At 70.2% G+C, this 24504-nt stretch overlaps 1 protein-coding gene across 1 annotated transcript; it reads right to left on the bottom strand.

Moving 5' to 3' along the window:
- Positions 1-5368: 5368 nt before the first annotated feature.
- AURANDRAFT_71808 (hypothetical protein) lies at positions 5369-24222 on the bottom strand (the record flags this gene model as incomplete). Its single annotated transcript, XM_009039600.1, has 14 exons — positions 5369-5688; positions 5750-5960; positions 6077-6121; positions 6174-6372; positions 6541-7215; positions 7564-7920; positions 9539-9567; positions 10992-11804; positions 11947-11950; positions 11988-14857; positions 14984-18389; positions 18591-19010; positions 19362-23522; positions 23576-24222. The coding sequence occupies 14 exons, from the start codon at positions 24220-24222 to the stop codon at positions 5369-5371; spliced, it is 14157 nt and encodes a 4718-aa protein (XP_009037848.1).
- Between the last annotated feature and the right edge of the window lie 282 nt (positions 24223-24504).

Genomic DNA, 24504 nt, shown 5'->3' with positions numbered 1-24504 from the left:
CCGTCGCCCTCGCGCCCGTGCCCGGCGACTGGGGCCGGTCCGTCGATTTGCTGCGCCCCGGCGACTCGAAGCGCGTCGTCCGCCTCACGGACAACTCCATCACGGGCGGCCGCGTGCGCTACAACTACCGGGGCTGGTTCGGCTCCTACTGCGGCGACGGCTGCCGCTCCGTCGCCGGCCCGGGCCAGGCGGGCATCGCGCTCCGGTCGCTCCTCGCCTGCGCGACGTCGAAGATCCAGTTCGTCCAGCTCTCGGCGACGATCTCCGACGCGCTGCCGGAAGTCTGGGCGCCCGACGTCCACGGCCTCTTCCCGCCGGCCTTCCGGAACGTCGCCACCGCCGTCCTCCTCGCGCGCCAGCGCCGGCGCAACGCGTGGCGCGACTGGCGCGACGGCGACCGGTCCGGGCCGCCGCCGTCGGCGCGGTCGCTCGCGGCGCTCTCGGAGCGCGACGTCTTCGCCGTGCTCCGCTACCTGAGCCACGACCCGGCCCTCGTCAACACGGCTAGCCAGTTCGGCAAGGACGACGAGGCCAAGGCCGACGGCGACGACGCCGAGGCGCCGCCGGCGACGTTCCAGCGCCTGGAGATCACCGTGTCCGTCAACGACCGCTTCATGCAGCCCGAGGTCGAGGACGACCTGCGCCGGGCGTTGTGGCTCAAGCACGGCGCGCTCCAGACCGTGGGCGACCTGCTCAAGTCCGTCGAGCGCCACGTCCCCCCCGACGTGCCCGCGCTCCGGCGGACGATCCCGCTCCGCGACGACGTGCCCGAGGCGGCCTTCGCCATGGACGCGCTGCTGGGTGCCGCCGTCGTCACGACGACGTCGCCCGAGGCGGCCCAGCCCGCCGGCGTGCGCACGGCCCTCAAGTCGTACCAGAAGCGCGCGCTCCGGTGGATGCTCTTCCGCGAGCGCGCGCTGCCCGAGGCGGACGCGGCGCCGACGTCGGGCCGCCTCCACCCGGCCTGGCGCTCCTTCAAGCTCCCCTCGGGGCTCCAGGTCTTCCAGAGCCGCCTCAACGAGGGCGTCTGGACCATGCGGCGCTTCGAGGAGCCCCCGGAGACGATGCGCGGCGGGTTGCTGTGCGAGCAGATGGGCCTGGGCAAGACGCTCGAGATCATCTCGCTGATCAAGGCGCACCCGGCGCCCGACGCCATGGACGCGGCGCCGCCGGCGCCGCCGGCCGTCGTCGAGGAGCCCGCGAAGGGCCGGACGCGGCCGAAGCGCGCGCGCGGCGGCGCCAAGAAGGCGGCGCCGGACGCGACGCCGGCGAAGCACAAGGCCATCGCGTCCATGAGCGCCGCCGAGGTCCAGGAGACGCTGCTGGGCCTGGACCTGCGGCCGCCCCAGTCCTGGGAGAAGGCGGGCACGATCCAGGTCCGCGTCGACAAGGCGCGCGAGTACCGGTCGCGGCGGTCGTGCAAGACGACGGTCGTCGTCGTGCCCCCGACGCTCCTGGGCCAGTGGGAGTCGCAGATCCTCGAGCACTGCGACCCGGACCGGCCCCTCAAGGTGCTCAAGCTGCCCGTGCACCACCCGGGCCGGCCGCGGAAGAAGCCGACGCGGCCGGGCTACCCGAAGCTCCTCAGCGACTACCGCCACTTCCCCGGCGGCTACAACTCGCCCGAGTCCATCGCCTGGCGCTCCGAGGGCGAGTCGAAGAAGCGGTCCCGGGAGAACCAGAAGCGGCTCGACGCGCACAAGAAGCTCATGGACAAGTTCCGCAAGGAGGACAAGGTCTACCAGGAGCAGGTCAAGGCCTGCGCGCCGTTGTGCGGCGACGCCGACGACCTGGCGACCTACGACGTCGTCATCGTCGCCCTGCCGACGCTCCTCTTCGAGGTCGAGCGCCTCGACGCGACGTCGGCGTTCAGCGAGCTCGAGTTCTGGCGTCTGGTCGTCGACGAGGCCCACGAGCTCCTGCCCGAGGAGTACGGCGGCTCCATGGTCTACGGCGACGACTACGCGACGCGGTCCGAGAACTCGGCCGCGCGGCGCCTGTTGCGGCGCGACTCGTTCGCGATCGCGCGCGCGCACTGCTGGCTCGTGTCCGGCACGCCCCTCCGGAGCCGCTTCGACGACCTGAGCCACCTGCTGGCTTTGCTCGACTCCAAGGTCTGGAGCGGCGACCTGATCTCCCACGTGTCGTCGCGCTACTCCGCGAACGACCCCGAGGGATCCGAGGCGCTCGACCTCAGCCGCCGCGTCATCAAGACGGTCATGTGGCGCGCGACGAAGGAGCTGACGGACGCGGAGGCGGTCCTGCCGCCCGTGCGCTACGCCGACGTCGAGCTGACCCTGAACGACCTCGAGTTCCGGTCCTACGCGCGGGCCTACGCGGCGTGCCGCGACGCGCTGTCCGCGGCGATCGTCGAGCACAACGACCCGGGCGCGCGGCGCTACCGCGTCGCCATCCGCCTGCCCTACGACTTCGACGCGCTCTGGCGCACGCTGCGCGTCGCCGCGTGCCACCCCAAGCTCCAGTTCGCCGACGATGGCTTCCTCGGGTCCACGGTGCTCGGGTCGTCGACGAAAATCGACGCTCTAGGCGCGATCCTCGCGCGGCTCCGCCGCGACGCGACGCCGGAGGACCCCGTGAAGATGGTCGTCTTCTCCGCGTTCCTGCCCCTGCTGCACCAGACCAAGGCCGTGCTCTGGGCCAAGTTTCGGGTGAAGGCGGAGGTGCTGAGCCGCGACTCCGAGGCGCCTATCGTCGCGTTCAACGACGACCCGCACTGCGCGGTCATCCTCGTGTCCACGGAGGCCGGCGGCGGCTCTTCCGGGCTGAACCTGACGCGCGCGCGCCACGTCGCCCTCATGGAGGCGTCGACGAACGGCGGCCTCGAGGACCAGGCCATCGCGCGCGTGCGCCGCCTCGGCCAGCGCGCGGGCGAGGTCGTCGTCCACCGCCTCCTCGCGACGGGCTCCATCGAGCACGCCATGCTCCAGGTCCAGGCGCGCCGGAAGCAGATGTACCAGGTCATCGACGAGACGACGGAGCACGTCGTCCGCGACGACGACACCATGGAGATGATCTCCATGTTCGGCCTCGCGGACCTCCTCGAGACGGGCGGCGCCTAAAGATCCGGGCTCTTTAGGGCGTCTCCTTGACCACGGGGACCGTCGAGCCCGCCGTGTCGACGGGTTGTTGGACCTGCGAACTGTGTTATTAGGGCGTCTCCTTGACGACGGGGATCGTCGTGCCCGCCATGTCGACGGGCTGGTGCGAGCGGTCCGCGGACTCCTTGAGGAAGGAGAGGTACTTCGCGTCGATCGTCGTCGTGCCGCGGCGCTGCGGCGGCCTCGGGCGCTCGTCGTCGTCGCCGCCCGGCGGCGGCGACGGCGGCCGGCCGCGGATGAGGATGGACTGGCGGAGGCGGTGCTTGACGACCGCGCGCTCGCGCGAGACGAACGCGAGCGACGCCAGCTCGCCGATGAAGACGGCGCCGACGGGGATCGCGATCAGGAGGAACACGGCCGACGCGAAGTAGACGGAGTTCGTGTCCGTCGCCTCGCGGTTGAAGACGAGCAGCCCCGCCGTCGTCATGTTCGTCACGGCGTACTCGAAGAGCGTCGGGAACGTCTTGAAGCCGCAGAGCCGGCCGACGGCGACGCCGGCGACGAGCGCGACGCCGTAGAACGCGCCGAGCATCTCGAGCATCTCCGAGCGCACCTCGGCCTTCTTCTCGTCGTCGGAGGAGCTCGAGGAGTCCTCGTGGCCGGGCAGCGGCGGCCGCACGGGCGCGACGGAGTCGCGGATGCGCTCCGTCGACTCCTTGAAGACGACGGAGATGCCGCCGACGATGAGGATGGACCCCGTGATGCAGTGCCAGCACGTGAAGAGCATCACGTACGTCTTCGTGGATTGCTTCGGCGCGGAGCCGACGCCGAAGCCCACGTTCACCGCGTAGTAGAAGCTGTAGACGAGGCTCCACTCGGGCTGGCAGCAGTAGAAGAACGCCGTTCCCAGGAAGAGCCAAACCGCCAGGGCGAAGGCGAGGTCCGCGACCTGGACCAAGCCCGGCGCGATCTTCGACCGCTGCTCGAGCAGGAAGTCCGCGACGAAGTTCGACGCGCGCCGCGGGCCGACGCCGACGACGCCCGGCGCCGGCGCTTCGTCCGCGGCGAGGTCGCCCTTGGACTGGAGCCGCCGGAGCTGGTGGCGGTCGTCGACCTTCAGGAAGCCGGCGACGGCGGCGATGTCCTCGAGCTCCTCGAGCACGGCCGTCGACACGGTCACGTGCCTCGCGTCGTCGTCCGGCTTCTTGAAGTCGTCCGCGATGGCCGTGGCCTCGCCCGCCATGTGGCGCCGGCTCCGCTTGCGCGCGAGGCGCTGCGCCCGCCGCCGCTCGGACGCGTCGGCGACGTGCCAGAAGTAGCCCGAGACCTCGCTGTAGAAGGTGATCGCGTAGGGGATGCCCACGAGGAAGAACGCGGCCTGCACGGAGAAGTTGAGGTCGCTCTCCTTGCCCACGAGGAGCCCCGACGTCGTCAGGTTCGTCACGGAGAACGTGAGCATGTCCGCGAAGCCGTTGTAGTCCGCCGTCCACCAGGCGATGAACATGCCCAGGAGCACGAGGCCGCAGAAGCCGCCGCCGCGGACGAGTAGCTGGAGCCGGCGGATGTGCTCCTCCTCGCCCTCGTCGCCCATGGCCAGCCGCTTGAGCACGCGCTGGCTCGACGCGCCGTAGTAGACGCCGACGCCGCCGACGATGAGGCAGTTGCCCGCGAAGCAGAAGACCGCGCAGCCGACGCGCTCGAACCACGACGACGGCTTCATCGGCGCGGACCCCACCCCTAAGCCCACGTTCACGCAGAAATATATAGTATAAAAGATGACGTTCCCCGTCATGTCGTCGAACTTGTGGTCCACGTTCTTCTCCGACACGTAGAAGAAGACGACGCCGCAGAAGAGCCACGAGAACACCGTCACAGCCACCTCGAGGCCGATGACCTCGCCGGGGTCCAGCCCGTCCTTGAGCTCCTGCCATTTCTTGCCGAGCCAGGTCCGCGGCTCGTCGTCGAGCGCCGACGGCGCGGCGGCCATCCCGCTTCTCTTTGCTTGTCGACCGGCTTAGTGCGGTGCCATTGTCACGCGGGGCTGCCCCGACCGAGCGAAGTATCAGGAAAGGACGAAGATGAAGTGATGTTGCACTCCTGAAGGAGGGTCCGCGGGCCCGCGCGCGCGAACTCATTTCCCGGAGCGGTGCGCACCCCTCTTCGCCCCCGGACGGTACGACTCCCCGCGTCGCCCGGGGCCTCGGGGGCACTAGTCGTCGCGGCGCCACGGCGCGTCGCTCCCGGTCCGACCGGTCACCGACGACGTGTCCCGTGGCGCCACCCCATAGGCTCGCTAAAACGATGAGAATTTAGCCGAGGCGGGGGAAGTGCTCGAGGCTCGGCGCCAACGCCCACGCGAGGGACTTGACCCCGAAGGTCGAGCCGAGCAGGTAGGCCGTTTCCGTCGGCGACGCGTTCATGTTCAGCCCGTAGCGGGCCGGAAGGTTGAGGAGCACGGAGAGCTCGTCCGCGTGCAAGGGTCGGAGCCTGTCCGAGTGGCGCGAGATGCGCACGAAGTTGGGCGACCTGTGCGACTTCCGCGCGTGCTCGTAGTCGGCCGAGGCCGCGCGCGCGGTGAGCACGCGGACCGTCCCCACCTTCTGGCCCGGCACCGCGGGGATCGCCGTGCCTGCGCGGGAGAACGGCTCCGAGTCCGACTAAAAGACGCCGGCGTGAGTCCGACAAAAGACGCCGGTCCGCGCTCCCCTTGAACTTCTTCAGGAACTTGCCCAGGTCGATGGGCGACCGCGGCGCCTTCGGCGCCTCCGGCGTCACAAAATTTCCCCAATAAAGCCGGCGGCGCGGCGCGCCGCCGTGGACGAGCTCGTCGGCGACGACGGCGGCTCCGTTCTGCACGATGCTCTCGAACTGCCGCCTGATCTTCTTCGACATCGAAGCCACCTAAGGCCGGAAGTTAAATAAAAATAACTAGAGACGTCGTATGGTGCGTTTTCTACGAGTGTGATGAATTTTTTGGTTTTTTGTCTCTTCTGCAGCAGCTTGATCCGCTTGCCGACCTGGACCACCAACTTTGACGTCTTCGTCTTGCGCACGTCGTTGACCTGCGAGGGAACGGCGAAGGGCTGGATCGCGCGCCGCGAGCGCGCGCCGCACCTCGCGGCGCGGGTTTGACCCGGCGAGGTCGTTACACGGGGGACCGGCGACGTAGATGTCGATCGCGTCGTCGCCCAGGGCCTCGAGCAGGGACTTGTAGTCGCAGACATCCTTGACGCGGACGATCTCGCCCTCGAAGTCGCCGTTGTTCGCGAGCATCGCCTCGAAGGCGACGTCCGAAATCTCCACCGCGACGTACCTGGGCAGCAACAGAGTGACTCAACGTTCCAAAAAAAGCATCCACGCTCCGAGACCGTGCCGAGAGATGATCGCTCGTCCAAAAATCAGCCGAAACGAGTGGAAACCGGTCGAGAAAGGAGCCTTTGAAGTTGGGAATTTCGCTCTCTTTTGCCGCCCCGCGACGTACTTTTTCACACGAATTTTGAGCAGGTTGAGCACGAACCGCAGCACGCCGATGCCGTCGCAGTCGGACACGACCACGGCACCGCCGTTGCGCCGCGCGCGACGGGCGATGGCGCGCACGTCGGCGCTCGTGAGGACGCCGCGTCGAGGATGTTTTAACGATTTTACAATCGCGCGCAGCGCCGCCGTCGCCGTCGCCTTGTCGTCGTCCTCGCTGTCGTAGTCGCTCATGTCGTCGTCGCCGCCGTCGCCGTCGCTACCATCGTCGTCGTCGCTGCCGTCGTCGAGCGCCGCGAGCTTCTCCTCGGCGGCAACGCGGCGCGCCGTCTCCTCTTCCCGCGCCTCGCGCTCCTCGAGCTCGGCAGCCCTGGCCTTCTCCGCCTCGGCCCGCGCCGTCGCGGCGACGGCCTTGGCCTGCTTCGCCGCGGCGCGCTCCTTGGACGCGGCGGCCCGGGCCTGCTTCGCCGCGGCGCGCTCCTTGGACGCGGCGGCCTCTGCCACCTTTGCGGCCTCGCGCTGCTCCTCGAACTCGACGCGCTGCTCCTCGCGCACCTGCTTCTTGCGGCAGACGTCCCGCGCGCGACGCAGCGCAGCGCGCTCGCGCGCCTTGAAGACCTCGTCGCCCACGTCGTCGCCCTTGACGAGAAGCAGCTCCTTCTGGCGCTCGTCGAAGCGGCGTCTGCGCGCCGTGGCGAGCGCCCTGGCGTGCGCGACTTTTGCCGCGGCAGCCGCAGCGGTCGCGTCGTCGCTCGCGCTCGTCGGCGCGCCTGACTTGCCACTCTTGCGAGACGTGGAGCGCGCTACCATGTTAGTGGAACGCGCAACCACCGCATCGGGCAGCGTGAGTGGATTCCTATCACCCTGCCGTCAACATCTGCCGATCTCTGGCGATCTAGCAGTCGCACGTCGCCGTGCGCCGCACGCCCTCGACGACAACCGTGCGGACCGGCGTCCAAAAATTCGCCCGCGTCCCACGCCCCGCCAACGCTCGCGTCGCTCCCACCACCGCTCCTCGGCCCGGGCGAACCGACCCGACTCTTTGAGCGAGGCTTTGAGAGTCGCCTTTTCGCTCGGCTTCGGCTGAAGTCGGCGACCGTCGCCGTCGGCGGCCGTCGCCGTCTTCTTCGGCGTAGTCGCGCTCACGCCGGCGACGTCGCCGAAGACGACGGCCACGAACGCCGACGAGGGCACCGCCGCGACGCGCGCCGCGACGGCGGTCTCGTCGGCGTACGCGCCGTCGATCGCGCAGTCGATCGCGCCGTCGCTCGCGCCGTCGCACTCGGCGAAGCTCACGCCGGAGCTCACGCCGGAGCTCACGCCGGAGCTCACGCCGGCGACGTCGCCGAAGACGACGGCCACGGCCGTCGACGAGGGCGCCGCGGTGCTGCGAGGGTCGCCGATGCCGATTCGGCGTCGCTCGCGCCGTCGATCGCGCCATCGATCGCGCCGTCGCTCGCGCCGTCGCCCTCGCCGGCGGACCTCCCCCCCATCCGAAATGTAGTCGCGTAGGCACGATGGGTCTTGGCGACGATTACGAGGAGGTGGTGTTGGAACGCGCGACGCGATACCGCGACATGCTCGCTGAAGACCAGGACACGGAGAGCGCGCGCGCCGCGCGCGCGGGGATGGGGGTCTTCGACCTGCCGGAGCCCCGCCCGAAGCAAAATTGTTATATCCTGGAGACCGACGGCGTCGACCGTCGTAATTATCGGGCGGGCGACGACCCTCAATTTCACCAAATTCTTGTGAAGCGAAAACAGAATTACGTCGACATATACAATCGAGAGCTCGCGTCGTACAACGAATTGAACACCTACGACGCGAGCAACGCGCGCGCCCACGTCGAGGTCGCGCGCGCGGACGAGGCGCGCATCGACGCGCTCGTCGCCGCGAAGGGCTTCGCGCGCTGGCGCGCCTTCGATGCGCGCGTCGAGGATTTGAATCCTGTCGCCCGCGCGGCCCTCTCTCGACCCTACCCTCGCCCGAGCGTCGAGGAGATGGGCGAGCTCTTCAGACCAAGTTCATGCGCCTGCGAGTTCAAGAAGATCCCCGCGGTGCTAGTGAAACCATGCGCGATGATCGTCGACGCGCGCAACCGCGGCGACGCCGCCGCCGAGCTCGAGAGCATCGCGATGCTCCGCGAGAGCTTCACAGCCCACGGCCCCCTGCAGTACTCGCGCGGCGTGCGCGGGCTGAGCGTGCCGTTCAGCCTGCTCCTCGAGGCGGCCCGGGCGACACCGCCATACGATGTGGAAATGTTCAACGGCAACGGCAATGCGGAAATGTCCAAAGGCAACTTGATGAACATCGTCGGCGCGCAGGAGAAGCTCGGCGAGTCCCTCGTCGCCGCCGAGCGCATCAAGCTCGACAGCTTGTCGCGGGACCAGCGCCACAAGTACGGCGTCACCGACGCGTGGGGGCCGCACGTCGACGTCCTCGTCTACGGCACGGCGAACGGCATCATCGGCGGCGGCGGCGGCGGCGGCGGCGGCGGCGGCCCGCTCGGCGGCGCGGGCATCGTGCTCGGCGTCGCCGGGGCCGGGGCCCTCGTCGGCGCCTTGCTCGCCTTGCTCGAGGCTCTCCGCCGGCGCCGGCGCGCTCGCATCCTGGACCGCGAGCTCGGGCCGATCGGCAGCGCGCGGCGGTTGCTGGCGTCCGTCGACGCGTCGCGCGCGGCCCGCGCTCTCCTGCACCGGCAGGGCCGGCCCGGGCTAGGCTCCTCCGCCGCGGTCCTCATCGAAGCCCTCGCGTTCACGCTGCCCGTCGTGCACGCGGCGCCCCAGCAGCTCGTCATGGACCGCTTCCCTGAACGCGCGCTCGGCGTCGCGCTCAACGCCGCCGGGCCCCTGGGGCTCCACACCGGCCAGGGCGCGCTCAGCGCGCTCGGCGGCGCGACGGTCGGCGCGACGGTCGGCGCGCTCGGCGGTGCGCTGATCGGCATCGGCGTCTTGTCCTGCAAAGACCCGGAGTTGCAAGCTCGCCGCGAGATTGCCCTCACTTACGGCGTCACCGCCGCTACAGGAAACTTCTCCTACGCGGCCGACGCGGGCATCCAGCGCCTGCGAGGGCGCTTCGGCGTCCATGGCAACGTCGGCTGCCTCTTCTCCAACGCCTTTGCGGCCGACGGCGAAATCGACTACGCGACCTTCGAGCACTGCGACACTTGCGTCATTGACCCGCGTTTGGGCGACTCCGCGTTCGTCGCCCAGTGCTTCGACGTCGTGCGGAAGTTTTTCCTGCGTCCGCAGGACGTGTCAATCAAGGGAAAAAAGGACGAGCGCGGCCTGGCGGTTGGCGACGTCGCGCGAGACGTCGACACACGGGAGCTTTGCTTGTTGGTGGAGGCGCCGGAACTCGCAAAGGCCCACTGGCGCGTACGCTTTATGGAAGAAAATGGAGATTTCTCCGATACGGTGGCTCGCCGCTTGGCCAAAAACCTCGAGCCCGTGGGCGAGGGCTCGGAAGTCGCGGACATGGCCGCTTACGGACTTGTAACAGGTGGTCTCAACGAAGCACCCTACTACATGCCGCTCTTGGAGTCGATCCTGGGGCGGATCAAGGAGCCGCTAGGGGCAGGGCTGAATTTGGGCGATCTCAGTTGCAGCACGGTACATATGTGTATGAAATCGAATTCTATACTTCGATTCCTCGACGCATTTGTCGAACGCGCTCTACTTTCCAAGGAGGGCCTGGACCTCCGTAAGCGCCACGTCCTTGACCTTCAAAAACCCGGAGAAGCGTCGCGACCCCGTGAGTACGCGACGCTCAAACACAGCCTGGAGAGCTACAAGCGACTCAATGTGAAGCTTCGGAGAGAGGGCAAGATTCGTTTTTTTTCGGGTCTTGTCACGTGGGACTCTACGGACACGGACGAGAGTTCCGAGCTCGCTTTAACTGGCTCTACGGCGCCCTTCCGGGACATCATCAAGAAGAAGCGCGCCGAGATCGACGCCATGCTCAAGAGTCGCTATCCGTCGTACGTCACGGCCCTCGACTGGGGCATCGAGACGCTGCTGAACCACTTCATAACTACGGACTCGCGAGAGGCCCGCTACGCGAACCTCCACCGAGCGCGCCTCAATCACCCGCAACACGTGGCCCTCAGCCAGGCGGCCCCGGGCCCCGAGGCCGTCGGCTGGCGCGTGTCCATCTTCTGGCCCGGTGAGGGCGCGTGGTTCCCGGGGACCGTCGGCGCGTTCGACGGCGAGCGCCACCGCGTCGACTACGACGACGGCGACGTGATTCCCGAGGACCTAGGCGCCATGCGCTACAAGCGGCTCGATCAATAATAAGAGGCGCACAACGACGTTAACAGCGAGAGCGATGGGATGCGCGGAGGCCGGGGTTCGGGCCCGGCGGCGCGCGGAGGTACTACTCGCACGTGGTTGGACAGGTCCACGAAGTCGTGGTAGAATCTAGTAAAGCTCAGACTAGGCTCCTTAGGGCCTTCCAAACCCGCCGCCCCTGGCGCTCGAGGAAGTCCGTCGTCTGGGCCCCCGCGAAGACGACGGCGCAGAAGGCGAGGACCGCGGCGACGGACGCGAGCAGGTCCACGAGCGCGTTCGCGAGCTCCGCGGCGACGGAGCTGCCTCCCACGTGGGGCACGACGAGGCCCGTGGCCAGCGGGAGCAGCACGAAGATCTCCTCGAAGAGCACGTCCAGGGGCAGCTCGGGGATGTTCAGGAAGAGGATCGCGACGCCGATGCCGATCTGCGTCGACAGCGGGTAGCGCCACTTGATCTGCTCGTAGATGGCCGCGGGGTCGCCGACGACGTCGTCGATGGACGCCGTCGGCGGGTGGAGGATGGACTTGGCCGCGGGCAGGTCGTGCAGCTCCGGGTGGCCTTTCAGTAAAAAATACGCCGCGGAGTCGGGCAGCTTCGTCTTGAAGGGGAACGGCCGCTGCCGGTCGTCCGCCGCGCGGAAGCGCCCGACGACCAGCGACGGGAACCAGACCCCGAACAATAAAATCGCGCAGGGCAGCACGACGCAAAAGTAGAGCAGCGCGCCGACGGCCGCGTCGCCGAGCCACGCGACCGTCGCCGCGCGGCCCAAATCCGAACCCGTCGCGATCAAATACCAGCAGAAGACCGCTAAAATCGCCGCGATGCCCGCCCAGGCGCCGAGATAGGCCGCCGCGGACACGTCGCCGTCGCCGTCGTCGTCGTCGCCGCTCCGATCGATGTAGCCCGCGGACCGCTCGACGATGCGGCGCTCGGGCTTCGAGAGGCGGCTGCACCGCTCGCACTCGACGAGCTCGGCCTGCGCCTGTGTGGAAATAAAAATCTTCAACCCGACTTCAATGTGCGCGTAATCGAACGGTTCGGACCATCCACTTCAACCGTGCTTCGAGAACTCAACGAGAGCGATCGATTCGTCCAAAAATCAGCCGAATCAACTTCGATTTGACCGAGCTAGAGAATTTCAAAGTTTGGTCGGGACGTCCCAAACCAGTGGTTGATTTCCTCACAGGCCTGCGCGTTGAAGAGGTAGGCCCGGTCGTCGTCGCAGCGCGCGCGCAGGTCCACCAGGCGGTCGTGCCAGCGGTCCGCGTCCTTCATGTGGTGGCGCAGCCGCAGCTCCACGCGCCACGCGGCGTCGGAGCCGTACTCGTCCGTGCCCGCGTCCCATCCCCAGCGCCGCAGGAGCCGCTCGCGGTACTTGCCGACCATGATCCGCGCGTCCCGCGCCCGCGCGTCGCGCCGCGCCTCCAGGGCCGCCAACAGGTCGTCGAGCTCGCGGAGCTGCGCCGCGACGCCGCGCGCGACGGGCGCGGCGAGCTGAGACGACAGCGCGTAGCGCTCCGCGCGGCGCTGGTCCATGGTCACGGCGGCCTTGACCGTGTAGTGGTACTGGGCCAGGGCCCGCGCCGCGTCGGTCGACCGCCGCTTCGCCGCCTGCATCGTGCCCCGGCGCCGCCGGCCCGTCGAGGATTCGTCGCCTAAACTCCGCGACCCGTCGCCGACGTCGTCCTCCCAGGTCGCGCTCGGCATCCACTGGAGCGTGTCCGCCGTCTTCTCGTCGAAGAGCGTCTTCTGGAGGGCCTTGGGCACCGTCGTCTTCTTTTCCATCACGCCGTCGCCGTCCTCGACCAAAAGCGCGACGTCGTCCTCCGGGCCCCGTTCCTCGACGGTCGGGCCCGGGCTCCCGTAGACCGGCGGCTTCGGCGTCGGCAGCGCCGCGAGGGACGCGGGTTGCTCGATCTGCTCGACGATGGCCGCGAAGGGGTGCGCGGCCGCGCCGTCCGGCGGCGCCAGCTCGAGCTCCGAGTCGAGCGGCGGCAGCGGCGGCCGCGCCTCCTTCTCGACCGGCGGCCGGGGCGCCGCCTCTGGAACCTCGTCGTCGACCGGCGCGTGCTGCGACGCTTCCTTGTCGAGGCCGAGGACCGCCTCGAGCGACTCCTCGGCGGCGGCGGCGGGGGCGGCGTCGTCCGCGCTGGCGCCGCGCGCGAGGCACGACGCGTCCGCCGCGCCGAAGCACGCGCAGGAGGCGAAATCCGGCGCCGGCGGCGCGCCGCGGTCCTCGTCGTCCGGCGCGCCCTCGACGTCCGGAGCGACGCTCGCCTCCGCCTCGCCCTCGGCGGCGCAGCAGAGCCTCGCGAGCCGCGGAAACCGCGCGCGGACCGCCTCCGGCACGGGCCCGAGCACGTAGGCCTCGAAGAGGCGCTCGAAGAGCGCGCACAGCGGGAACGACACCGCGAGCGTGAGCGCGAGGAAGACGAAGCGCCGGTAGGACGTCGAGTAGCCGTCGCCGGGCTCGATGGCGCCGCAGGTCTGGGAGCAGAGGTCCCAGGCGCAGGCCGGCTTCGTCAAGGAGTCGCGCGCGGACGCGGACCAGAGCGCGCGGATCGTCGACTTGTCGAGCGCGTAGACGCGCGTCCCCTCCACGCAGTCGTGCTCACTGTCGTAGGACCCGCAGCCGCCCCGGGGCTCGGGGAACTCTAAATTGCTCTCGAGGGCCGAGCAGAACATGAAAACCAAAATCTCGAAGAAGACGAGGACGGCCCGCGCGCCGCGGGGCGCGCCGGGCCGGTGCACCGCGTAGAAGCTGAGCACGGGGTGCCGCGTCAGCAGCGCGTAGGAGCAGCGGTCCCAGGTCGTCTGGCGGTAGAAGGGCCCCGTGCGGCCCAGCGTCTGCTGGCGGCTCAGCGTCGGCCGCGCGGACTCGCGTTTCCACGAGTCCTCCCGCGCGTCCAACCGGTCGAGGCGCCGGCCCCAGGCGACGGCGGCGACGCAGCCCAGCGCCGCGGCGCCCAGCGCGACGAGCATGACCGCCGCGCGCGCGAAGTCGGGCTCGGCCGCGAGCACGTCCGCGTACGTCGACGCCATCGCCAACAGCCGCGACCGCAGCGACGCGTCCGCCGCTTCTCCCGTCGCGAGGTCGCAGGTGCACATCGTCGTCCCGTCGACGACGGACGTCTCGCAGGCCGGCGCGAAGTCGAAACCGTCGTAGATGGCGCAGACGCCCGTCTCCAACAGCGGGCACGACACCGCGTACTCGCCGGGGACGCCGTCGCAGTAAAACACGGTCGCGTTGCGGTAGGGCCCGCAGTCCGCCGTGACGTTGCCGTAGTAGCCGCAGGGGCAAGTCACGTTCGCGACGCTCCGGACGCGCGCGGGCGCGCGCGACGCCGCGGCCGTCTCGCCGTAGTCGCCCGACGGCACCGACAGCGCGACCGTGAGGTTCGTCGACGCCCCGGCGAGCCGCCGGCGGGTCGCGGCGCCGTCGGAGGCGAGGAAGCGGAGCGTGCTCGCGCCGGCGTCGCTCGACGCGCCGTAGGGGTCGACGGCGAACTCCGACAGCGTCATGTAGACCGACGACGCGACGTCGCCCAAAGACGCGAGCGGCCGCAGGGTCGCGGACGCGTTCATCGTCGCCGTGCCCAGGAACCGGGACTCGTCCGCGGACCGGAGCACGCGCCGGTTCGCCGTCGCGAAGTTGGCAAAGGTCTCGCCGACGCTGTCCTCGTCGACGGCGAGCGTCTCCAGCTGCGCGACCGCGAGCGCGTCGACCGTCTCGAGGAGCAGCGCCGCCGCCGCCGACGCGTTCGACGACGCGTTGGCGACTGGCGCATCCTCGAGGAACAGGACGGTCTCGAGGAGCGAGTCGACGACGGACGCGATGGACCGCGGCGTCGTCGTGTCGGATCCGCCGAGGCCCTCGGCCGCGGACGCGACCGCGAGGCCGCGCACGAGGCCCAGGGTCTTCAGGGGCGTGCCGCCCGTCGGGTCGAGCGACGATTGCGCGGCGACACCCGTCAAAGCCGCGCAGGCCTGCTCGACGAGCTCCGGGTCGTCCGCGTCGACGTAGGCGGCCGTCGCCTGGGCAGCAAAAGAGTGATTCAACGTCGCTACAACGTGAGTGTTCCGCGCGCGCGTCCCGGAAAAAGCATCCACGCTTTGAGGCCGTTCCGAGAGATGATCGCTCGTCCAAAAATCAGCCAAAACGAGTGGAAAACGGCCGAGATCGGAGCCTTTGAAGTTGGGAATTTCGCTCTCTTGTGCTGCCCTGGCCGTCGCGTTCACGAGCGCGTCCACGAGCGTCTCCAGGAGGCGGCCCGTGTCGTTGCGGCCGCCCGCGGACGCCGCCGACGCCGTCACGGCGCGGCAGACGGCGTCGAGCGAGTCCTCGGCGAAGGCGGCCTCGAGCGCGTCGTCCGCGGCGTCGGCGAGCGACGCGTTCGCGGCCAAGCCGCGGACGGCCACGGGCGCCGCGTCGGCCGTCGCCGCGGCGCCGTGCGCGTCCGTGACGGCGACGGTGATGACCTGGGTCCCCGCGGCGAGGAGCAGGCCGCCGGCGCTCGGCTCCACGGACGCGACGCGTAGAATTCCGGACGCCGTCGAGAACTCGTAGCGCAGCGGCAGCGCGTCGCCGGCCCAGAGCGACGCCGCGGCGGCGAAGGCCGTGGCCATGGCCGTGCCGCTCGCCGGGCTCGCGGCGACGACGCCCGACGACGGCGGCATGGCCGCGGAGACCGCGACGCGCGCCTCGCCCGACGACGCGGCGCCCGCGGCCTCGTACGTCGCCGAGAGGCGGAAGACGTAGGACGCGCCGGGGACGAGGCACCCGCCCGCGAGCACGAGGTCGTGCGCGACGGACGACGCCGCGGCGGAGACGGCGAGGGGCGTCCGCGCGACGTCCGCGAGCCGGGCGCCGCCGGCCAAGTCGCCGAACGCGAGTGTCCACGTGGAATTGATCCGTGCCGCGCCGGAGGCCTCCACGTAGCCGCCGACTCCGTTCTTCGCGTCGGCGTTCCAGGCCGCCCCGCCGCCGCCGATGGACACGGCCGGCGGCGCGACGGCGACGACGTCGACGGCGACGGACGCGGACGCCGCCCGGCCGTCCGACGCCGTCGCCTCGACGGCGAAGACGTAGGTTCCCGGCGCGAGGGGGCCCGCGGCGAGCGTCGCCCCCGTCGCGACGAGCGGCGCCGGGCACGCCGCGCCCGTGCAGTTCCAGGCGAAGGAGAGCTCCGAGCCGCCCTCGTCGTACGAGTCCGCCGCGGAGAGCGCGAGGGCCTCGGCGGCGGCGACGACGCGCGCCGTGCCGCCGGCGATGAGCGCGACGACGTCGCCGGCGGTGATGTCGAGCGTGCAGGCCGCCGTGTTGTTGAGCACGGGGTAGCCCCAGTCGTCGACCGCGACGACGGTCAGGACGTAGGAACCGAGCGGGAGCGCGAGCGGGTCGAGGCGAAAGAAGCGCGGGTTGCTCGCCGTCGAGGCGACGTCAATGAGGTTGCCGGCGGAGTCGGCGAGGCTCCAAACGTAGGCGACGCGCCGCGCGGCGACGGGCCGCCCGTCGCAGGCAGTGGCGGACGCGCGCGCCTCGACGTCGACGCGCCGCGACCGCAGGAACGTCCGATGATCGCCGCCGACGAGCTCGCAGCTCGGCACGGCCTTGTCCGTGATGCGCACGACGTGGTCCGCGACGTCGCTCTCGCCGAAGAAGTTGGTCACGTTGAGGCGGAGGTCGACGGCCGTCGCGCCCGCGTCGACGAGCGCGGCGAGCGCCGCGGGCGTCGCACCGACGGCCGACGCGTTCGCCGGGTCGAGGACGTAGGACGCGTTCCCGTCGACGGCCGCCGTCCACGCGAATTCCAGGGGCCGGCCGCCGCCGCCCGTCGACTGCGCCGCGGACACTACGAAGCCGTCGCACGTCGACGCCAAGAGTGGTCCCTGGACGACGGCGACGGGGACCGCGGGATTCGACGCCGTGACCGTGGCCTCCGACGCGTTCGCGTAGCCGTAGCAGTCGCAGCGGTCGCCGGGCACGCAGGCCCGCGTCACGAGGCCCGGCCGCAGCGTCGCGGCGTCGCCCGGGACAACCGCGTCGACGGTCGCGTCCGCGGCCGTCGCGTTGTACCAGTAGCACGACGCGTCCGCGGCGCCGGGGAAGTCGAAGAGGTCCCCGCAGGCGAAAAGCGCGCCGGCGTCGAGGCCGGCGAGGTCCGTCGGGGCGTCGAAGGTCAGCGTCAGCCGCGCGCCCGAGGACGAGAACGCCGCGGCCGCGAGGACGGGCGGGTCGGGCACGGCGACGAGCTCGCAGGGCGTGAGCGTCGGGGCGGCCGTGGGGGCGAAGGTCGCCGTCGGCGGGACCGTCGGGGCGGCGGTCGGCGGCGCGGTCGTCGGCCGCGCGGTGCTCGGCGCCGCGGTCGGTTCCGCCGTCGTCGGCCGCGGGCTCGGCTCGAGCGTCGGCGCGCCGCTCGGCGGCGGCCGCGCCGCCGACGGCGCGAACGAGAGCGTCGGCGCCGGCGTGCCGATGATGACCTTGTCGACCTCCGACGCCTCGACGCTCGCGACGGACGACGCCTCGTCGACGTCGAAACTGAAATCCGTGCCCTCGGCGTCCGCCGCGTCGTCGAGGGCCTCGGCGTAGGACCCATCCTCGAGCGCATCGCTGAGGTCGGCCTCGTAGGTCGCGAGGACGTCCGCCGTCGCCGCGTCGACGTCCGACGCGCCCTCGACGACGACCGTGACGTCGTACGACACCTCCGCGGCGGCGCCCTCGTCGAGCCGCCGCCGCCGGGCGCTCGTCGCGACGACGTTCGACACCTGGTCCGCGGATTCGACGAGGGCCACCGTCGCGACGAGCGACTGGCGGAAGGCCTCCTGGGCGGACGCGTCGGCGTTGAAGGCCGCGGCGTCGAGGTCGTCGAAGACGAGCGACGACGCGATGGTGACGGCGATCGCCGGCGCTTGGGACGGGGCCGCGCTCGTCGGCGGGGACGACGTCGGCGCTCGCGTCGTTGGCCGCGGCGTCGGTCGGTGAGTTGGCGTTGATGAAGATGGGCGCGGCGTCGTCGGGCGACGCGTGGGCGCGCTCGTCGACGGGCTCAGCGTCGTGGGGTTGAGCGTGGGCGCCGGCGTCGCGCTCACGGTCAGCGTCGCCGTCCCGCTGACGCCGCAGGCCGCGATGGTCATCTCGTAGTCGCTGAGGGCCGCGTCGCCGGGCACGATCGCCGTCGCCGCGCCCGAGTTGTCCACGCCGGCCGCGGAGCTCACGACGGCGCCGTCGGCCGACGAGACGACGACGACGCTCGCGGTCGCGCAGTCGGGGCCGCGGTAGGTCCACAAAATGGGGCACTCCAGATTCCCGACGCAGACCTGCTCCGTGCCCACGGACGTGATCTCGAGGAAGGAGGCCGTCGGGGGGACGCTCGGCGCGGCCGACGGCGGCGCGGAGCAGCCGCAGCTCGCGCGGCAGGCCTCGTGCGCGAGGCGCTCGTCGGCGCCGACGACCTCGCAGCGGCCCGCGGAATAGCCGGCGACCCAGTCGCAGTGCTTCGACGGCGCGTCGCGCTTGTACCACGCGGCGTCGTCGTGGCAGTAGATCGTCGGAGGACGCGTCGGCGTTCTGGACGGGGCGGCCGTCGTCGGCGCGGGCGCGGGCGCCAGCGAGGGCGAAGGCGCTGGGTTCCGCGAGGGTGTCGCGCTGGGAGCATTCGAGGGCATCGCGCTGGGCGCACTCGTCGGCGACGCGCTCGGAAGTGTTGAAGGAGTCGCGCTGGGAAGCGACGATGGCGTCCAGGAGGGCATCGCGCTCGGAGTCGACGACGGAGCGTCGCTCGGGCTCCCCGTCGTCGGCGCCGGCGACGCCGTGGGCGCGGCCGTCGGCGCGCGGACGATGGCGCCGTGGCTGAGGCAGAACATGTAGGTCGACACCGGGCTCTCCTCGTCGTCGAAGGACGTTTCGATAGAGGAGTTCCCCAGCGTCACTCGAAAGAAGAGGTCGCCGCTCGGCACGGCGTCTCCGAAGTCGAACACCACCGTGTTGCAGACCTCGACGTCGTCGGGAGCGCAGAGGAACGTGACGAGGGTCGTGTCCGCGTCGTCGAGCGTCCGCAGGACCGCGCCGTTGGTGCCGTCCAGGCCCGCGTACGAGGTCGTCGTCGAGCCCGCCCAGCTCTCGACGTCGGGGCCCCGCTCGTAGGAGAAGAGGCTCGCGTTGCCGGAGCAGTCGGGCGTCGGAAAGGAGCTCGGCGCCGCGGTGGACGGCGCGGGCGACGGCGCGGGCGACGGCGCCGCGGACGGCGCTCCGCTCGGCGAGGGGCTCGACGGCTCGGGGGTGGGGAGCTCCGAGGGCGCGTACGACGGACAGCGCGACGGCGCGTCCGTCGTCGGAGACGCGCTCGTCGGAGGCGCGCTCGTCGGGGCGAGCGACGGCGGAACGCTCGGCGCGCCGGAGGGCGCGGCGGTGGAAGGCGTGGCGGTCGACGGACGCACGCTCGGCGCCGCGCTCGGCGACGACGTGGGAGGGGTCGAGGGGACGGGCGTCGACGACACGGCGAAGTCGACCGCGTCGAAGACGCCCCCGTCGTCGGCGCACGACAGCGTCATCGTGTAGCTCGCGATTTCGGCGTCTGACGGCACGGTCACGGAAAAGGAATTCGCGCCCGGCGCGTTAGGCGCGACGCCCGAATTGACCACGTCGAGGGCGCTTCGCGTCACGTCGATAAACACCTTTTCGCAGGTCCCGCCGCCGCCCCGGTACGTCCAGTGCACGGCGCACTCGAGCTCCGCGACGCAGTAGAAGCTCTCGCCGATGGCGTCGATGGCGACGAACGGCGCCGTCGGCGGGGACGTCGGCGGCGGCGACGGGAGCGGCGACGACGGCGCGAGCGTCGACGGCGCGGGCGTCGGGTCGGCCGACGGCGCGGCCGTCGGGTCGAACGTCGGGTCCGGCGCCTCGGCGCAGACCTCCTCGAGCGCGAGGATCTGCCCGTTACCAAAGTCCGCGACGAGGATCTCGAGGTCGCCGTCGCCGTCGAGGTCCTCGAAGAACACCTGCCCGATTGGCGCGTCCGCGATCGTCGTGACGTTGATCGGCGAAAAGTCCTCCTCGTGCTGCGCGAAGAGGACGACGCGCGTCTCGTCGCCGACGAAGGCGACGACGAAGTCGTTGTGGCCGTCGCCGTCGTAGTCGCCGGCGGCGGCGTACGCGGCGCCCGGCGGGCAGAAGTGGCACGTGTAGTTCGCGAACGTCCCGGCGCCGTCGTTGACGAAGCTCCCGAAGACGAGGTCGGGGCCGAGCGTCGTGAGTAAATCGATGTCCTCGTCGCCGTCCAGGTCCGCGGCGAGGAGCGACGACGCCTCCTCCTCGGAGACGACGTGCGCCTTCCAGGCGATGGGATAGTCCTCGAGGCGCCGGCCGCCGTAGTCGTTGGACCCGTAGTAGTAGTTGTTGTTGTAGCTGTAGTAGCCGTAGATCGAATCGCCGTCGTTCTCGTACCACACGAGCCCCGCGGCGGACGCGGCGACGACGTCGAGGTCCGCGTCGCCGTCGACGTCGACCGCGGCGACGCGCGCGACGTCCGTCGCGGCGGCGTCGACGACCTGTTCGCCCACGCCGGCGACGAAGCCGGTTCTGAGCTGCTGGAACACGTAGACGCTGTCGTCGTCCGGCAGGCCCGCGACGACGTCGAGATCCCCGTCGCCGTTGAAGTCGCCGGCGGCGACGGAGCGCGCGCCGCCGAGTTTGAGGGGGATCGCGGTCCAGACGTCGTCGCCCTCGTCGAGGAGGACGGTAACGCCGAAACCGTCGCTGTCGCCCCAGGACGTGACGACGTCGTAGTCGCCGTCGCCGTCGAGGTTCTCGAGGACGATGTTCCCCAGGTCCGACGCGTAGCCGAGGTTTTGGCTCGTCGACGCGAATTCGACCTCCGGGTCCGCGCACCCGGAAACGGCGTCGCACGTCGACCGCAGCGCGAAGACGTAGGAGCCGTCGGCGTCGAGCTTCGAGTAGCCGACGTCCACGTCCTTGTCGCCGTTGACGTCCCCGGGGAGGAAGTAGAGCGGCGACTCGCCGGGTGGGAGGTCGACGACGACGCGCGTCTCGAAGACCGCACCGAAGGGGCACGCGACCGTCGGCGCGGCCGAGGGGGCGAAGGTCGCCGTCGGGGGGCTCGTCGGCGCGGCGGTCGTCGGCGCGGCCGTCGGCAGGGCGCTCGGGATCGGCGTCGGCGCGGCCGTCGGCGCGGCCGTCGTCGTCGGCGCGGCCGTCGGCGCGGCCGTCGGCGCGGCCGTCGTCGTCGGCGCGGCCGTGGGCGCGTGCGTGGCGCAGTCGTTTTTGTACCACGCGATCGTGTCGTCTTGAGAGGACGCCGACAGCGCGTCGACGTCGCCGTCGCCGTCAAAGTCGATCGCGAAGACGGAGCGAGCACCGTCCGCCGAGTTTGTAATGATGCGCTGCGTGAAGAATTGGGAGCCGTCGTTCTCGTACCACGCGACGGTCTCGTCCCATTGGGACGCCGAAAGGACGTCGACGTCGCCGTCGCCGTCGACGTCGAGCGCGAAAACGGAGTAGGCGCCGTTCGCCGAGTCGGTGATGATGTGCTCGGTGAAGGACTGGGACCCGTCATTCTCGTACCACGCGACCATGTCGTCGTTGGCGGACGCGGAGAGCGCGTCGACGTTGCCGTCGCCGTCGACGTCGATGGCAAAGACGGAGAAGGCTTCGTCCGCGAGCGTCGTGATGACGCGCTCCGTGAAGGACTGGGACCCGTCGTTCTCGTACCACGCGACCGTGTCGTCGTAGTAGGACGCCGACAGCGCGTCGACGTCGCCGTCGCCGTCGACATCGATCGCGAAGACGGAGCGGGCGACGTCCGCCGAGTTCGAGATGACGCGTTCTGTGAAGGACTGCGACCCGTCGTTCTCGTACCACGCGATCGTGTCGTCGTTGCCGGACGCCGACAGCACGTCGACGTCGCCGTCGCCGTCGAGGTCGATCGCGAAGACAAAGTTGGCGCCGGACGCCGAGTCGGTGATGACGCGCCCCGTGAAGGACCGGGACCCGTCGTTTTCGTACCACGCGACCGTGTTGTCGTTGACGGACGCCGAAAGCGCGTCGACGTCGCCGTCGCCGTCGACGTCGATCGCGTAGACGGAGATGGCGGCGTTCGCCAGCGTCGTTATGACGCGCTCCGTGAAGGACTGGGAGCCGTCGTTCTCGTACCACGCGACCGTGTCGTCCCGGTAGGACGCCGACATCGCGTCGACGTCGCCGTCGCCGTCGACGTCGATCGCGAAAGTGCATGCTGCGCCGTCGGCATTGACGGTGATGTCGTGCTCGGAGAAGGCGACGGTGATGACGCGATGAAGGAAAAAAAGGGAGCCGACGTTTTCGTAATACGCGACCGTGTTGTCGCCGCTCGACGCCGAGAGCGCGTCCACGGCGCCGTCGCCGTTGACGTCGATCGCGAAGACGGACTGGACGTCGTGGAGGGTGTCGATGATGACGCGCTCCGTGAAGGACTCGGAGCCGTCGTTCTCGTACCACGCGACCGTGTCGTCGTTGTCGTCGGAGCCGGCCTCCTGGGTCCCGGACAGCACGTCGACGTCGCCGTCGCCGTCGACGTCGATCGCGAAGACGACGCGGGCGCCGTCCGCCGACGGCGCGACGACGCGCTCCGTGAAGGACTGGGACCCGTCGTTCTCGAACCACGCGACCGTGTCCTGGCTGTAGGACGCCGAGAGCGCGTCGACGTCGCCGTCGCCGTCGACGTCGATCGCGTACACCGTGCGAGTCGCGAACATCGTGCCGCTGACGACGCGCTCGGTGAAGGATTGGGAGCCGTCGTTCTCGTACCAGACGACGTGCCCGTCGTCGTTGCGCGCCAGGAGGACGTCCATGCTTCCGTCGTCGTTGACGTCGGTCGCGTAGAGACACGTGGTATAGGTGTAGCCCGCCGAGTCCGTGACGACGCGCTCCGTGAAGGATTGGGATCCGTCGTTCTCGTACCACGCGACCTTGCCGTCGTCCGCGGACGCCGAGAGCACGTCCACGTCGCCGTCGCCGTCGACGTCGGTCGCGTAGGCGGCCTGGGGCGTGAGCGCGAGGTTCGTGATGAGGCGCGCGGTGAAGGACAGGGAGCCGTCGTTTTCGTACCACGCGACCTCGCTCTCCGAGCTGTAGCCCCCCGCCGAGAGCACGTCCACGTCCCCGTCGCCGTCGACGTCCGCGGCGAAGACGGAGAAGACGTTGTTCGCGAGCGTCGAGACGACGCGCTCCAAGAACGAGACGCTCGCGCACGTCGTCTGGGGCGGCGGCTCGAAGGGCTCGCAGTCGTTCTCGTACCAGGAGATCGCCTCGCCGGCGCTCAACGCGTCGACGTCGCCGTCGCCGTCGACGTCGAACGCGAAGACGGAGACGGCCTTCACGGCCAGCGACGTGACGACGCGCTCCGTGAACGACTGCGACCCGTCGTTCTCGTACCACGCGACCGTGTCGTCGTTCGCGGACGCCGAGAGCACGTCGACGTCCCCGTCGCCGTCGACGTCGATCGCGTAGACGCCGAGGGCCTCGACGGCCAGCGTCGAGACGACGTTCTTCGAGACGACGCCGACGCCGTCGTTCACGTACCAGGCGATCGTGTCGTCGCCCGCGGACGCCGAGACGACGTCCACGTCGCCGTCGTCGTCGACGTCGACCGCGAAGACGGACTGCGCTTCGACGGCCAGCGTCGTGATGACGCGCTCCGTGAAGGACCTGTGGATCCGGAGTGATGGAGGAAGAAAAGTGCGGCGACTCCGGCGACGGACTGGGACCCGTCGTTCTCGTACCACGCGACTTCGTCGTGCTCGTTGATCGCCGACAGCGCGTCCACGTCCGCGTCGCCGTCGACGTCGATGGCGTAGACGGAGTAGGCGCCGTCCGCCAGCGTCGTGATGACGCGCTCCGTGAACGACTCGGAGCCGTCGTTGTCGTACCACGCGACCGTGTCGTCCTGCTTCGACGCCGACAGCGCGTCGACGTCGCCGTCGCCGTCGACGTCGATCGCGAAGACCGAGACGGCGGCGTCGGCGGCCGCCTCGACGACGCGCGTCGTGAAGGACTGGGAGCCGTCGTTCTCGTACCACGCGACCGTGTCGTCGGCCAGCGACGCCGACAGCGCGTCGACGTCGCCGTCGCCGTCGACGTCGATGGCGTAGGTCGAGCGCACCTCGTCCGCCAGCGTCGTGATGATTCGTTCGGTGAAGGACTGCGAGCCGTCGTTCTCGTACCAATTGACCGTGTCGTCGTTCTTCGACGCTGCTAAGACATCGATGTCCCCGTCGTCGTCGACGTCGATGGCGAGGACGGACTCGCCGCTGCCGACCACCGCGATGTTGCGCGCAGTGAACGACACGTCCGGGCAGGCTCTGGTGGCGACCAGCAGCAGCGCGGCTGCTGCGCAGTAGCGTCTCATGCTTGGGCTGCTGCCGCCCAAAACATAATTTATGTTCCCCGATGTCTCCCGGATGGGCCGCTCTTGCAGTCTCATTGCGGTGCTCGTTCAGCTTTGCCTCAGCGCGCGTGCCTCCTGCCGCGCTTCGTCGACGATGCGTCCGTGCTTCAGCGTCCAGCGAACCTCGTTTTCTCGCCTAAAACACAAAGCTGGCGCCGCCAACGCATCCCTGAAGCCGTAGCAAACATCGCACACCCGTAGGTCTGCTCCTCTGCGCGCTGGTCGCGAGCACCGCGAGCGCCT

The sequence above is a fragment of the Aureococcus anophagefferens genome (assembly GCF_000186865.1).
Source record: "Aureococcus anophagefferens unplaced genomic scaffold AURANscaffold_12, whole genome shotgun sequence".
Classification (NCBI taxonomy): domain Eukaryota; class Pelagophyceae; order Pelagomonadales; family Pelagomonadaceae; genus Aureococcus; species Aureococcus anophagefferens.
This window is presented reverse-complemented; position numbering and strand designations above follow the sequence as displayed.